We start from the raw sequence: 17,091 nt of genomic DNA on the forward strand, positions 1-17,091 counted from the left end.
AGGGTCAAAACCAGGGTGGATTTTAAATCACTAGTAAAGAGGCTTGATTTAAATCAGTGATTCTCAACCTTTTTAATGCCGCGACCCCCAACCGGTCGTAAGTCGAGGACTACTCAACCAGTCGTAAGTCGAGGACTACTCAACTGGTGCAGCACAGTTTGCAGAATGGGACTTTTGGCGGGTTCAGTAGGGCAGAGACAGCCTGGACAATTCCTATTAGCTTTTGAAAGCCAATAGAATTAGACTCTATTCAAGACAGTCTATTCTATTGGCTTTCAAAAGCCAATAGAATAAAAGGGAGTAGCACAGCTAAGGAAAAGGGGAAAAAAATGGTGGACTGCGTTGTTTGGCGACCCTTGTGAAATGGTCGTTCGACCCCAAATGGGGTCCCGACCCACAGGTTGAGAACCACTGATTTAAATCGACTCAATTTAAATCATAATTTTAAAAGAGCAACTGTCATCTCTGTCCCACGGCGGCTCCTCCTCTGGCCCACTGAGGACTCACTGACAGTCCCATTCGCTTTAATGCAGTGATTCTCAACCTTTCTAATGCCGTGACCCCATAATACAGTTCTCCACGTTGTGGTGACCCCCAAGTGGATGTGGCCACCAATAAAAGGGAGTAGGACAGCTAGGGAAAAGGGAAAAAAATGGCAGACAGCATGGTTTGGCGACCCCCGTGAAATGGTCATTCGACCCCAAATGGGGTCCAACCCACAAATTGAGAACCACTGCTTTAATGGGATGGCTGGAGATTCGGCAGTTGACACAACAGGCGCTGCCATGATGCATCTGAAATGACAGGTGCTCTTTAAATGTATGGACTCATTCCTGCTGGTAATTGGAATCTTTAATATTATTATTTGCAAACAAAATGAAGGTTTCCTATTTAGAATAATAAGCTGTCAAGGTTAGTAAAACAGCGATATCAGAACTGATTTTAGGTTAATGGGTTAATCACACGTAGTTGGAGAACTACTCAAATTCTTTTATTTAATTAAAATACTTAAGAGCCTGGTACAGATTCATTTCTCTAGATTTGCAAAACAATGGGATAAAGGAATATTCCTGAACTTTGTTTTATGATTTATCTCATGATTACCATGAAATTGTATGAATGCATCAATGCAGTGCATGTTATCTCAGCTTGCAGAGCTTGGATTCACTGAATATGTTCACAAAAAATGTAAATATTGCAAATAAATTTGATAAAAATAAAAAAAATCCAATTTAAATTTAAAAAATCCATTTTTTAAAAAATCATTATTATCCAACCTTGTCGAAACCATAAAGTCATGAATTAGCTTATGGTAAATGTGGGAAAATCTCAGGAAATGCTATATATGTCTTTGATAGTGTAAAGAGTCACTGCCAAGATAACATTGAGTATATTTTAATCAGCTACATCCAAAAACTCTAACAGCTTTAATAAATCTAATATAGTTAAATGTAAGGCATATTTCTCTGGCTTAGCATAGAGATTGTTGCCATGAAGGCATTAAAGAACTGCTCAAGCTTGATTATGGAGAGAATGAGCCTCTAACTAAGTCCACAAATCATCTAAATAGGCTATCAACAATTCGTCCAGAAAATCATAGCAAGCATGATTCATATGTCTTTCAAAGACTGACAGATTGTTTACCAATCCCAGGGGTAGGCAACCTTGGCTCTTTTATGACTTGTGGACTTCAACTCCCAGAATTCCTGAGCCAGCATGGCTCAGCTTGGAAACCTCTCCTTTTCCCCTCAGCATGGCTGGCTCAGGAATTCTGGGAGTTGAAGTCCACGAGTCAGAAAAGAGCCAAGGTTGCCTACCCCTGACCAATCCTAAAGGCATTACCGAATATTCAAACTTTCACCGGACATTTTTGTATAAACCAAACTGTAAGCTTTTCTGAAACACTCCATAGTAAAAATTAATACTTTTCAAGAGTTCAGAAATTTGGAGAAAGAGATAATAACCTCCATGGATTATCTTAAGGAACTATCCTACTTCTTTTGTCAAGAAAAGGTGAGTGCACAACCAAGGAAATCAGAAGGAGAGATAAAACCTTCTTGTTAAGTCTTAATATTTTAAGAAACATAACTCTGTATTTGACAACAATTATAGGTGTTTCATAGGAATTTGGGCTCCAGGAATAAGATTGAAGCTATCATAAATAAATATGTGGTATGGGTGGTGGACAGCCCATTCTCAGGACAACCAGTGAATATCAGGAGTTGTAGGAGTTCCTGATGTTAGCCAATAGTGAGATGGAAAAATTGCATATAACATGTGATAGGAACTGAGCATAGATGCCAATCATCAATTGTCTCCACTATAATAAGAAGGTCGACAAAGTAAACTGGAAGCATGCTCACGTGACCTGCCAGAATTGTTAAAAAGTATGAGAGCTGGGTATCACATTGGTAAAAGGCTACTTCACACAGCTAGCAGGTGCAATCTGCCTCTCCTCCATTAAAAAGGATAAACCTTATCCCCTTTATACAGCAACTGTGTAAAGAAAAATAGCACAATCTTCCTCTCTTAATCACCGTGTGTGTGTCTGTGTGTATGTGTTTCTCTTTTGAAAATAGAGTAACTTGCTGGAATTCTTCCGCTATTCCTGTAATTTCATTCTTAATAAATCTTGGGATTTATTATTGTTCTTAATAAATATGTTCTTTGGAATAACTGTTTCCAGGCAAGGCTTTCCAGAAGATTGAACATTTAGACCTGTAGTTGTACTCTGGTACTAGTCTGAGTAGGCAGTGCAACCAGAATGACTTGAGGTCAATATATTCTTTCTGAGTTTGGACTCCACTTGGCTTCCAGACCCTAGGGCAGACATGTCAAACACAAGGCCCAGGGGACAGATGCGGCCCACAAAGTGGTTTCATGTGGCCCGCGAAGCCATCCTGGAAATAGTGAGGGAACGGCCCCCACTGCCTTGGCCCTGGCCCAGGCCGGCCAGCCGGGAGCCAATGTACAATTTTGTGATGGCCCTCTATGCTGAAATGCATTCAATCTCCCTCTGACTTTGCCCTGGTACCCATCATGAACAACCTGGCTAAGGAGAGCAAGCACAGAAGCAGCAGCCTTGAGGAGGAGGTAAGTACAGCTGGGCGCCCCCTTGGGGAAGTGGGGCTGGGCTTGGTGCAGTGGGTGCTCGAGGCCAGGCTGGGCATTTGGCCTCTGCTGCCCAGGGCTCCAGGCAGCCCGCATCACCATCCAGCCTCCCCACATGGCCTGAGAGGAACAATGAGGCTCCTCCAGTGGACCATGCCTTGGCACTTGCCCTGGTCCCACCCCCTTCTGCCAGAGACCCTGAGATCTGTCCCACTCCTGCCCACGCCTCCACAGGCAACTGACATGAACGATGTAGAGCTGGCCATGCCCACCCAGTATGCCACACCCACTCCCACGCCCACCAGTAGGCTGCACCCATCCTGGCCATACCCACCCGCCCCCCCCCAAGGGCAATTGCAATGCTGATGTGGCCCTCAATGAAATTGAGTTTGATACCCCTGCCCTAGGGGGTGGAGACTGCATTAATTCCCAACAATCCAGAGCTAAAGCATTTAGGGCAAGGGTCCCCAACCCCCGGTCCGTGGACCAGTACCGGGCTGTGGCATGCCAGCAACCGGACTGCACAAACAAGCAAAGTCCCGTCCTCAAGATGCAGGCAGCACACAAAACCGCGCACCCTCCAGTCCACGGAAAAATTTTTCTCCAGGGAACCGGTTCCTGGTTACCAAAAGGTTGGGGATCTCTGATTTCGGGAATCTGCTGGTAAAACGCACATTCCCTGCAATACTTCAGATAAGGGGAATTAGCAAGGCAACCTTGTGCAGAAGGGCCAGGCTCTCCTTAGTATAAACACTGGCCTTATATGCAAGGCTGAAATTTCTCTCCAGCAGTTAAGTGCAACTCTGCTTACTTTCAGTTGTACAGAGGGAGTGGGGGAGGGAAAAGAAAGGGAAAGGAACAGGGCTGCCTTTCCTTCCCAACTTGCAATTTTACAAATGTTTGAAAAATGTATATGGAAAAGAAAATCAAACTTATTTTTGAAAAATGCAGGTGCATCGTGGCTATAAAGAAAATTAAATGCATTTCATGCAAGAGATTATGGGTGTACACATTCCAAAATGGAACCATTTTAAATAAAAAAAAGTACTGTATCATGTTTCAAGTTTGAAACCCATTTTTCAAATTCGGAACGGTTCCTCTGCATTCGAAACAAGCTGTTTAAATAATGTTGAATGACTCCCAAATTCGAAACAGAACCACTTTGAAGCTGAAATACTTCTAAAGTGACCCATCCCTTAGCAGCAATTTGAATTCAGGACATGCATTTTGAGTGTAAGATAAACACCAAATGGTGTGTATTCAGTATTGAATTTAAAATATTTTGCACATCCTACCAGACAGCTAATAATACAGAGAGGAAAAAAATAGAGAAGGCCAAGGAAAAGAAAAGTAAGAAGTTAAAAAGACGGATAGCGGGGATGAATCTGGGGAACATCAAGCAGCAGCAGGTCAGGAAAAATGTTTAATAAAAAATTATAGACTGCGAAGGAAATGGATCATTAAGAAAGTACTGAAAATAAAAGAAATGGCTCTGGTTCCAAGTGATGGAAAGAGCACTAGGGTGGGGGAAATAAAATTAAGAGTCAAATATTGCAACCATGAATTAGCTAGTTTATATATGATAAAGAGAAAAAAAGATAAGCAAGACAAGAAGATAGCATAGAATAAAGAGACCTGAAGTCAGAATCAAAAGCTAAGGACAACCATCATGAAAAACCAACCCACTAGCAGAGGGAATGAATCACTAGCATAGCTGTCATCCAATTATCATTCTTACACATTTGGCTGAATATTACAAAAAGACAATAAAAACAAGGTTCTCTTCAGTTCTCTCTCTCTCTTTGAAGCATCACTTGAAGGAACTTAAGAGTGATAACAATATTAGTGATAAACTGATATTTCAGGGGTCAAAGGGAAGCCATTTATTTAAAATCATTTCTACAAACGTAAGCAAAGAATATCAAACTGCCTGCCTGATTGATTACATGCCATTGGGTTGGTGTTGAACCACAGGCACTCTCCAAGATGAGCTATCCCTAATCTGTCCTTCGTATCTTTTAACGACGCTTTTAGGATGGTTGATCCCCAAAAGCAGAAGATGTCTATCATTTCAATATCTTCACTGACAATTCTTAAGGCTGGTTGTTGTGCCTATTATGATGTGTTTGGCCTTCTCTGCGTTTAACTTTAGTTCCATTTTTACTGTACTTCTTGGTTCTATTATTATGGTTCATTGCACAGTCAGCCAGATGTTCAGATTGCGTCTGGCATTTTTATCCACCTATCGAGTCCTTTCCAAGGACTTAGGATAGGCAGATGTGGATGTTAATGGTTTTAAGAGATATTGTTGCAGGATGTAAGCTGTTCTGAGTAAAGTTTGCTTTTTGCCATTGACCGATGGTGAATTTGTCAATGCTGATGGAGTTTAAATGGTGCTCCAGTTCTTTTGGGATTGCATCCAAGGTGCCTCTTTGTCTGAAATGGTGCAGGGTTTCCTGCTTGAGCAGGGATTGGATTAAAAGACCTCCAAGGACCTTTCCAATTCTGTTATTATCTTTGCTTTGTTTTGCCACAATCATTCTATTTCTATTTGCAGATATCTGTATTATTATTGGTGTTGATTTAATCTTCAGTTCGATGCATTATTATTATTGATTTAATCTTCAATTCGATTCATAGTCTGGGACTGGTAAGAATTTAACAGTTCAAGTCCTAACCAAGGACCTAACAACTGAATATGTAGGCCAGTGGTGGCGAACCTATGGCACACGTGCCAGAGGTGGCACTCAGAGCCCTCTCTGTTGGCACACGCACCACCGCAAGCAGCAGGTCCATCAGGCTGCCATCGCCGCCCAGAGCAGGAGACCCACCCAGCACAAAGGAGGCGAAGCGGCCGACTAGCAAGCTCAAGTAGAGGTGGTAAAGCAGAGGTCACCAACCATTGCTGGACTGGAAGAAAAGGGAGGGGGAAGCATTTTGCACTGCAAATGGGGTGGGGCTAGTGCCTGCGTGATACTCACTAGCCCCGCCCCATTCCTGCATGATGCAACACCTTGTATCTGCACCCTGTGATACAGCAGCGGCCGTTTTTGCACCTTGCAGCATGGTGGCCCATTTTTGCGCCCCCCAGTTTTTGCATGCCAGAGGCGGCACTCAGAGGTGCCTTCCTACCCCCCCCCCCAGGGTACCACAATGCTGATGCAGCCCTGGCACTTTGTGATAAATAAGTGGGTTTGGGGTTGTGGTTTGGGCACTCGGTCTCTAAAAGGTTCGCCATCACTGATATAGGCAGTCCCAAGTAAGATTTTTTTTAGGGGGGGATTGGTTTTTTTTTTTTTTTTTTCAAAGTCAGAATATTCAGGTCTAATAAGTTCAAAATCTCCATGTATCTAGGCAACCCTTCAGGTACAGAAAAATCTGGGTTAGACAACATTACCACCAGATGGATTTGTAACTGGCTGACCAACCACACTCAATGTGGTCCTCAATGGAACTGCATCTACATGGAGGGAAGTATACAGTGGGATTCCCTGAGGCTCTGTTCTGGGCCCAGTGCTTCTTCAACATCTTCATCAATGATTTGGATGAGGAAATAGATGGGGAACTCATCACATTGGCAGATGACACCAAGCTGCCAGCAATAGCCAACATTTCAGAAGACAGGCTTAAGATACAGAAGGATCTTCACAGACTTAAACATTGGGCCCTACCTAACAAAATGAAATTCAATGGTGAAAAAAGTAAGCTTCTATATTTAGGCAAGAAAAAACAAATGCACAGGTATAGTATAGGTGGCACCTTGCTCAATAGTAGTAACTGTGAGAGGGATCTCGGAGTCCTAGTGGACAATCACTTAAATATGAGCTAGCAGTGTGCTGCAGCTGCCAAAAAAAGCCAACACAGTGATAGGCTGCATTAATAGAGGGATTGAATCAAGATCATGTGAAGTGTTAATACCACTTTACAATGCCTTGTTAAGGCCACACTTGGAATATTGCATCCAGTTTTGGTCACCACGATGTAAAAAAGATGTTGAGACTCTAGAAAGAGTACAGAGAAGAGCAACAAAGATGATCAGGGGACTGGAAGATAAAACATATAAGGAATAGTTGCAGGAATTGGGTATGTCTAGTTTAATGAAAAGAAGGACTAGGGGTGACATGATATCAGTGTTCCAATATTTGAGGGGCTGTTACAAAGAAGAGGGGAGTCAACCTATTCTCCAGAGCATCTGAAGGCAGGAGAAGAAGCAATGGAGGGAAACTAATCAAGGAGAGAAGCAACCTAGAACTAAGGAGAAATTTCGTGATAGTTAGAACAATTGATCAGTGGAACAACCTGCCTCCAGAAGTTGTGAATGCTCCAACACTGGAAATTTTTAAGAGATTGGACAATTATTTGTCTAAAATGGTGTATAGGGTTTCCTGCCTGAGCAGGGGGTTGGACTAGAAGACCAACAAAGTCCCTTCCAGCTCTGCTCTATTCTGTTCTATTCTATTTGTGGTATTTTGTTAATTTTTTCCAGCTGTTTCTCTTCAATTCGAGCATCACCTGAGATTGCAATATCAATGAACCAGACTTTTTTGTTTTCTACCATAATGATGTCAGGCGTGTTGTGGGCCAGATGTATGTCTGTTTGGATTTGAAAGTTCCACAAGGATCTTGACCTGTTCATTTTCAAGAATTTTGTCAACTTAGTGCTCTCAGTAATTTTTGCTGCATTCGAAACCAAACTTCTGGCAAACCTTCCAATGTATGAGTTTGGCAACTCAATCATGATGTTATAGATAATCAGTTTGTGATTATCAGCCACTGATAAGATGATTCACTCTTTCATCTTTCTCACTGCACAAGTGATATTTGCTGTTGTTACTGAAGTATTTGAATTTTTGCTTTAATGGAATTAGTCAGCAAGGCTTGTTCTTAAGCAGCCAAATTATTATTTAAGATTTAATCTTCAATTCAATTCATAGCTTGGGACTGGTCTTCTTCTTCTTCTCCTCCTCCTTCCTACTGCCTTTAGGACCGCTGCGTGCTTCTGGTTTAACCCAAACCCTAGTTTGCCAACAGAGCGGAGAGGGAGATGGAGAGAGCTTTTTCTTGTTTCTTGTTTTCCTTGTTTCCCACTTTTTCTTCAGAGCTAGCTTTCACTTTGAACCTACCAAAATGATTCTGCTCAATAAAGATCACATTAGAGGACTTAATGGCTCTGGTGTTTTTCTTAGTTCAGCTTTTCAACTGGAGGTTGACATTATTGTTGTTGTTGTTATTCACACAGTCAGCCTGATGTTTGATGGTGTTACAGAGATCATCACAGGATGGAAGCTAAAGCCACCTTTTGCAATTGACTGATGGCAAATTTGTCAATGCCAATGGTATTCAAGTGGTGCTCCAGTTATTTTGGGATTGCATCCAATGCACGTATTACTATTGGTACTACCCTTGCTTGCCTTTGCCATAGTGGCTCTATTTCTATTTGTAAGTCTTTGTATTTTGTTATCATTTCCAGTTCTTTCTCTTCTATTCTGCTGTCTCCAGGCACTGCCACATCCACTATCCAGACTTTTTTGTCTTTCTTATTGACAATTGTTAAGTCTCTGGTGTTATGTGGCAGGTGCCTGTCTGTTTGAATTCTAAAGTCCCAGAGCAATTTAACTTCTTTTAATTCTTTTTCTATGACTTTCTCTATTTTATGGTCCCAGTAATTCTTGCTTGCAGGCAAATGATATTTCTTGCAGAACTTCCAATGCACTATTGTTGCTACTTTGTCATGTTGTTGTTTGTAGTTGGTCTAGGCGAGGGGTAGGCAACTTTGGCCTTTTATGACTTGTGGACTTTAACTCCCAGAGTTCCTGAGTCAGCCATGGGAGTTGAAGTCCACGAGTCATAAAAGAGCCAAGGTTGCCTACCCCTGGTCTAGGCGATCTTGCAGCAGCTTACCAGGTGGTCTACTATTTGTTCAGCTTCTTTGCATAGGTGGTGCTTACTGTCTGTTGCTGTCTTCTCAATTCTGGCTTTGTATGCATTTGTCTGGTCTCTCCAGTAGTCAGTAACCCTTCTTCGTTGTCTTTCAGATATTTTTCCAAAGCCATTTTTTCTTCTTCAACCATTTGACATACTTGCAACATTCCACGCCCACCTATTTGCCTTGATAGAGTCTGTCAATGTCACTGCGAGGATGAAGGACATGATTCATTGTCATTATTTTTCTGGTCTTCGTATCCATTGTTTTTTGTTCTGCTTGACTCCAGTCTACTATTCCAGCTGTGTATCTAATGATTGGAATTGCCCAGGTGTTAATTGCCTTGATGTTTGGACTTTTAAGATTTTCTTCACTCTCTTGATGTATTACCTCTAATCTTTTCCTTGATTTCACTATGGTTAATGTTGTCAGTTTGAAGGATACCCATATATTTGTAGTAATCACCTTCATCCAGATTCTTAATGTTATTTTCGTGAGGCATCTTGATTCCTTCAGATTATTATTATTGTTGTTGTTGTTGATGATTTAATCTTCAGTTTGATTCACTGACTGGGACTGGTAAAAACTTAAAAGTTCAAGTCTTAACCAAGACCTAGGAGCTATTAAGGTAGTGTCTGAGTTTTTAGGTATTATTATTATTAGCCACCCACATTTTTCAGTTTGAGACAACTCTATTACTAGAGCTTATAAAATCTTTGAATTTTTCAGCTAGCAGAGTAGTGTCATCAATATACCACAGAAAATTGATGTTTCTTCCTCCATTTTAAAAACATGCTCATTTTCTTCCAATCTAGTTTCCCTTAATATAAGGTCAGCATGTAGGCTGAATAATTATGGGGAGAATATATAGAGAGAATATATCTCACTCCTCTGCAACCTGGAACCAGTCTGTTTCACCATCTTTTGCTTGTAATGTATCTTTCTAATTTGTTTATAGATTTCATATGAGGACAATGACACGTTTTAGGATTCCCATTTTCTAAATACATTCCACAGTTTGACCAAGTTGGAGGGTCTACAATGAACTTATTTCCAAGTAACTATTTAGAATCGGGGTGTTAGGGTGTTCTGAACAACTAATCCCACGCGCAACATTTTTTCTTCAAAGCGCCGAACAGACTACTAATGACAACAGATGTAAAATTTTTAAGTCAGAGGGAGAGAAAAAACCCTAAGTAGATCAGCTGTAAGAGCAGAGATATCACCTTACTTCCAAACAAGATTCCAATAGCAGCTAGAAAAAACACAGATAAGTACAATAGAGTACAATCCTTTGTGGAGGTTCAAAATTAGAGAAAGCCTTAATATAGTAATTTGCAACAACTCAATTTAAAACACAAAAGTTCAAAATGTATCTTTAAATGGAACAATACTGGCATCCAGTGGCCGTCACAATTATTCAGACTGGAGTAACAAAGCATGTAATAATTCCTTTAGTGATTAATAACATTTGTTAAGTTTGTAATCTAATCTAACCGCTTTAGTTTATATTTTGTTACAACTTGCAACAAAACCTACCTGGTAAAGCAGTGATAAAATCCCTTTGCAGCATGGGCTTTAAGTAGGAATTAATATGTCCATGCTGATAGTGACACATTCGTGAAATGAGGTGTTCCACAAATTCAACCTGATCTGATTCAGACCACTGGTCAAAATACTTAATACACAAGTCTTTTTCCTTTTCGTAGTTTCCTTCAGATGGTCGCTTCCTTGAGACTATTACAGATGAAGTTCCATTGCTTATCTGTTTTATAAAAAAGACAAATAGAAAAAAATTAAGTTTCCTCTTCAACTTTTAGATTACTGTATTACAGATATTCTATTATAGATATTAATAGCAATAGCCTGGTTATCCACATTTTGCATGTGATACATTTAGTCTAAACAGTTTGATTCACTTTCAACAAATACCAACTGGTACGCTCCCCCCCCCCAATCCTGAATGAGAAAATTTCTTATCACCTAATACATTCTTTTTTTTTTTAATTGAAAATTTTTATTTTTTTAAAACATACAATCATTTATAAAAATACAATAAAATTTTAAAATAGAGGACCCCCCCCTTACCCTCTCTCCCTCCCACCCCCACCCCCCCTCCCTTCACTTCCCAGAGCAGAATACAGGGTTAAGAAAAAGAAAGAAAAAGAAAATTATAATAATTAAAAAAAAGAAAAAAAAAGAGAAAGAAAAAAAAATATCATAATTAACCTTTAACTCCATAACTTATAAAACAATTCTCTATAATATTTGATATTCATTCATAAAATAAATAAAACTTTTTAATTCCATATTTTTTCTGAATATAATCTATCCACCTTCCCCATACAGTAATATATCTTTCTTGACCTAATACATTCTTATATACTTGTTTCCATCTGGTTTTCGTTATTAAAAATTAGCAATTGAAATACTGTCACTAGATTTATTCTAATCCTCCTCTCCCAAATACAGAATAAATACTATCATACAGCATCACAGTCTGGTTTGGAGGCATCACTGTTTCAAACAGGAAGGCAGTGCAGAGAGTGGTGAGAATGGCTGAAATTTGGCAGTTCCCTCCCTCCCATCCAGAACATAGCACAGAAGCGCTGCTTGAGCAGGGTCCATAAGATTATCTGGGACACTACACATCCTCTTCACCACCTGTTTTCCTTGTTCCCTTCTGGGAGGAGGCTCCGTGGTATCCAAAGCAGAACATCCAGATTCAGCCAGTTTCATTCCATACAGCATTAACCTTGCGAACTCTCAAGCTTCCTCTTATATATTCAAGATGGACAGTATTTAATATTTATTTGCTACGTATATGTAGGGATGTGAGTCTATAGATATGTTGTTCATAGTATGTTTAGGTGTGTGTCATGTATGTGTTTCACTTTGAGAGCAACTAAATTTCATTTTTGATGTGTGCCGTTGTGCCCACAGCATAAAAATGACAATAAAGGTTATCTTATCTTATTTTCTACATACTTAATAAAATTCTTGACAGTAATTAAAAGTCTTTATCTATTCATCCAGTAACTGTGGCTAAATAAGTTGTTACTAACATTCACCACATACTAAAGTACAAATTTCAGACATATTGTGCAAAGTCTGGACACATTGCACAAAGTTTCACACACATTATGTGAAGGTGCAGCTTTCTGAAAAAGGCTCTGATGCTGAGAAAGGTGGAAAGAATGCAAAGAAGAGGACAACCAACAGCAAAGTGGATGGTCTCAGTTATGATGAAGATGAGTGCCCCATTGGGAGATTTGAAAAGACAGGTTAGGGATGGAGCTATTGGTTGCTAGAAACTGAAAAGGACTTGGATGGCAGATAATCATTCAAAATACAAATATTTGCCGCAATATTTTACAAATTTTATACAAGCAAACTGTTGTTAAGAACTGCCAATTGTTACAAAAAAAGCTCTGATTAAAAAAAAACAGGCTTGAATGGATTAGGTGATGTACCAAATCAGTAAACGTTTCTTTGTCTAACGTATATAAAGTCAAGGACTAATTAAGCATCCTTGTTTGGTATTGTACTGTCTGGGTAGACAAATCTCTACAGCGTGAATACAAGATAAAATAAAAATCAAGCATCAAGCGAATGTTTATCTCCACAGCTATTAATCTTAATGTCAAAAAGGTTCACGATCTCTTCTAGAGATATGTATCTCGATTTTTGTACCTACAGCACCACCTAGTGGCTATAGAGAGCTATGAGATCAGCTGCAAAAGAAAAAAGATCAAAGAGAGTGAAGGGAATTCTGAATATGTAAGCAGAGGATCTGGAATGTAAGGAAGGTGCGCATAAAAAAAGAGGAACCCATAGTATGTATAAACACATCAGATAGTACAGCAGACTAATAAACAACTCTAAAGAAATTTGGTTGAGCTTCTTGGGGCCTCAAGTGATCAAGCAAATATCTTTAGCAATTCTACCTTGTTTAGTATTAGCAAAACAAAAGCTCTTACAGCTGCTCCCTATTCAATAGTGTACTAAACAAAATCAGCATTAAAGAAAACATTTCCACAGCAACTATGCAAATTATTAAAGACAGTATTAAATCTAAGGAAATTTGAATCAAGCCTACCTGCCACAATGTGTTTTTCTTTGGAGACTCATCTTCATTCTGATCCTCCATTACTGACGTGTTCTGGAAAAAAAGAAGAAATACAAGTATGTTTTCTTCTGTGAACATTTCAATATGTCATATCTTTTCTCAGACACACCTGCACACTATACAATCCTACTTAATAGCTATAGTAGCAGCAGAATTGCTAACCACTAGTTAACTTCATCACAAATACATGTATTTATCAAGGGGGGGAGGGAACATTATTTTTAATAGCTGAAATCCAGCATTTCAGGAGAATCCATCTTAAACGAGAGCCTAAAATAAAGTCCTTGATGTCTAATAAAAGCTACTAAACTGCCTATAACACTATCACATTTATCTAACCTTCTCTCCAGACATAAGGTTTGAACTTCAAGTCCAACTTTTCAAAATATATCTATAGCAATAATCAGTACATGAAGCTATACACCAAAGCACGGAAGAAATATCTCATTTGGGGGAAACGAGAGAACAGGAAACATCGAAAAAGTAACAGCAGAAAATAATTCAGACATACAGTCGTGTGAAGAAGTAGCCCCACATAGAGGTTTTTTTCAAGCGTATTTGGATATAGTAATATATTAGCTTCGTTCAAACAGTATATAAAAATAAAAGTGATGTAACTGGACAAAAAACCAGGAAGAATAGATGTTGCAATCATTTATTTAACAACAAATAAACAGACATGCCATTTCCTTCTGTGGAAAAAATAAGGACCCCCTTGGCAGAAACAGAACGTGGCACTGCTCCCTTTGGCAGAAACAACCTAATCTCCTCATACCAGGGGTGGACAATTAATTTTCCCCATGGGGCCACATAACAAACTGGGAGTGTTCTGGAAGGGTGAACCAACAGGGCTAGGTAGATGCATAGGCACATACATACACAAATTGAGGGGGGGGGAGCAGTTTCCTTCAAAATAAAAGCAACCATGGTTGTACTGCATGCGTTCACTTATCCACATTTGATTTCTAACTTCCGACTGACTTCAGGCAAGCTGGCCAGGGGGGCCTGGGGACTGTAAAATACCCAGGTCTGTCTTATACTGTTAACTGTCTAGCAGTCTTTGACATTGACTAGGACAGTGGTTCTCAACCATTTTAATGCCGCGACCCCCAACCGGTCGTAAGTCGAGGATTACTCAGCCGGTCGTAAGTCGAGGACTACTCAACTGGTGGAGCACCGTTTGCAGAATGGGACTTTTGACGGGCTCAGCAGGGCAGAGACAGCCTGGACAATTCCTATTGGCTTTTGAAAGCCAATAGAATTAGACTCTATTCAAGAGAGTCTATTCTGTTGGCTTTCAAAAGCCAATAGAATAAAAGGGAGTAGCACAGCTAAGGAAGAGGGGAAAAAAATGGCAGACTGCGTTGTTTGGCGACCCCCGTGAAATGGTCGTTCGACACCAAATGGAGTCCCGACCCACAGGTTGAGAACCACTGGACTAGGAGGATTTTTTTCCCCCTCCACTCTACTATGTAGGATCTTTTCAACTATGTAATTCATTTCTAGCAACCCTCCATTCCCCAGCCATTCCTTGGTGGATTAACCAGAATGTTTAGGATCATAGTCATGTTGTAAGGCCCACTTTCAGCTGAACTTCAGTCTTCTGACAGTTGTTCTCACATTACCCTCAAGCGCCCTCTGATACAATTAAGAATTCATAGTGGAGTCTGTGATGGAGCCAAGTAGTCCCAAACCAGAACATGCTTTTGGGTTGGTATCAGGTTCTTCTAGTGAAATGTGCTATCTTTGGTTTTCACCAAACATGTAGCCAAATAAATTTTATCTTTGCCTCATCTGTCCAGAGCACGCTGTTCCAGAAGTTCTGATCTTTCCTAAAGTGTTTGTGAGCAAATTTGCCTTGCCTTGATCTTCTTTCTGGATAGCAAAGGTTCCTTTTTAGAATACCTCCCATGTGGATCCAATTTGCACAAATTCTTTATGATGGTAGACATGCATTTAGATTATCAACGGAAGCAAGAGCTCCCGTAGATCCCAGCATGAAATTCTAGGGTTCTTATTAGAGATTTCTTTTAGCATCTTGTCTTCTGCTCTTGATCTGAACTTGCTGAGGCAGTCTGGGCAAGTTGACAGTTGTTTAAAAACTTCTCCACTCATAGAAGACCTTCTGGACAGTGGAATGATTGATGCCCAATTGTTTGGCCGTCTTTTAAAAACCTTTCCCAAGCTCAAAGGCATCTATAAACTATCTGCAGGTCTCGGAGAGCATTTTCAATCTAAGTCTGGTGATACCACATGCTTTAACAACAAAGAGCCACTCCAACTAAATGTCTTGAGGTTTCAGCAAAACAGGTTCCTCTCTAATGATGTTCTAATCATTTGCACTTGATGTGGTGCACTTGATTCTAATTTTAGATATTTCAAGCAGTGATAGATGTACAGGTAGTTCTCTATTTATGACCATTATTTAATGACCTCTCAAAGTTACGATGGTGCTGCCATAAAGAAGAGGGAATTAAGCTATTTTTCAAAGCACCTGAAGGCAGGACAAGAAGCAACGGGTGGAAACTAATCAAGGAGAGAAGCAACCTAGAACTAAGGAGAAACTTCTTGACAGTTAGTACAATTAACCAATGGAACAACCTGCCTCCAGAAGCAGTAAATGCTCCAACACTGGAAGTTTTTAAGAAGAGACTGGACAGCCATTTGTCCGAAATGGTGTAGGGTTTCCTGCCTGAGCAGGGGGTTAGACTAGATGACCTCCACGGTCCCTTCCAACTTTACTGGAAATTATTACTAGTGACTTAAGACCAGTCCTCATACTTTCAACTGTTGCAGTATCCCTACAATCATGTGATCAAAATTGGGGGGGGGGGTTTGGCAACCAGCATGTATTTAATGAGGGTTGCAGCAAATGGCGATTGCCATTTTCAACCTTCCCAGGAGACTTCCAACAAGCAAAGTCAACGGGGGAAGCCAGATTCTCTTAACAACCATGGGATTTACTTAATAACCATGGAGATCCATTTAACAGTTGCAGCAAAAAAAAAAAATGACTGCATTGCTTAATGACAAACATTCAATTGTAGTCATAAGTTGAGGACTATCTGTAGAGGTATACCTATTCTTCCTACATGAAAAAATTTGCATCTAGATTTACTTAAGTTACACAATGGACTACAAAATTTAAGTGGTGCGTGATAGTTATTATATGATATCCCTTTATCTATCAATATTGCTGAAGATCAAACCCCTGTATGTTGAAATACGGTGAAAAGGTCAAAAAGCTTTGACCAACCTTTTCTTCATATGACAAGCGTTTAAACGTGTTTCTACAGTGCAATGGCTTAATTGTGCATCACGTGCTATCCCCTCCTGACATGAGACCCCAATATGAAGGGGAACAAAGATCAGGTTCAGTGTCCACAGCTGCTTCCTCCCTCTGCCATCCCCAAAGAGAAGCAGTAGGTTGTACATAGTGGCTTGAACGTATGCTGAACGTCACATGCAGAATGGCACCAAAGGATTTGAAAGCCAGCGACAAATGAAGAAGTTTCGAGGATATTATAACTGAGTCTTGACTGCATTCCAATTTCCAACAGCATAACAACAGTCACAGAACATCAGCCCTCCCGGGTAAACTAGACAGGAAAAAGGGCTACATGAACAAATTCTACTTTATTATAAATCTAGAGCCGAGGTGGCGCAGCAGTTAGAGTGCAGTACTGCAGGCCACTTTAGCTGATTGTGTTCAGCAGGTCAGCGGTTCAAATCTCACCGGCTCAAGGTTGACTCAGCCTTCCATCCTTCCGGGGTAGGTAAAAGGAGGACCCAGATTGTTGGGGGCAATGTAAATATATATATATACACATTGCTTACTGGTGTACACCGCTTAGAGAGTGCTTGCACTTAAAGCGGTATATAAGTCTCATAAATAAATAAATAAATAACAGAATCTTTCAGTTTTGGA

General features: G+C 40.1%; 1 protein-coding gene across 7 annotated transcripts in view; it reads right to left on the reverse strand.

Moving 5' to 3' along the window:
• Window positions 1–17,091, reverse strand: part of FBXW11 (F-box and WD repeat domain containing 11) — a 105,035-nt gene that overhangs the window by 33,115 nt on the left and 54,829 nt on the right. For all 7 annotated transcript variants that reach the window (XM_039329452.1, XM_039329451.1, XM_039329456.1 and 4 more), the window contains 2 exons: window positions 13,134–13,196; window positions 10,574–10,799 (listed from right to left, as the gene is read on the reverse strand). In XM_039329452.1, coding sequence (XP_039185386.1) covers window positions 10,574–10,799; window positions 13,134–13,196 — 289 coding nt within the window. The remainder of the gene's footprint in view (window positions 1–10,573; window positions 10,800–13,133; window positions 13,197–17,091) is intronic.

The sequence above is a fragment of the Crotalus tigris genome, unplaced genomic scaffold, assembly GCF_016545835.1.
Source record: "Crotalus tigris isolate CLP2741 ecotype Arizona unplaced genomic scaffold, ASM1654583v1 scf7180000024397.1630199, whole genome shotgun sequence".
In the NCBI taxonomy this organism is placed as follows: Eukaryota; Metazoa; Chordata; class Lepidosauria; order Squamata; family Viperidae; genus Crotalus; species Crotalus tigris.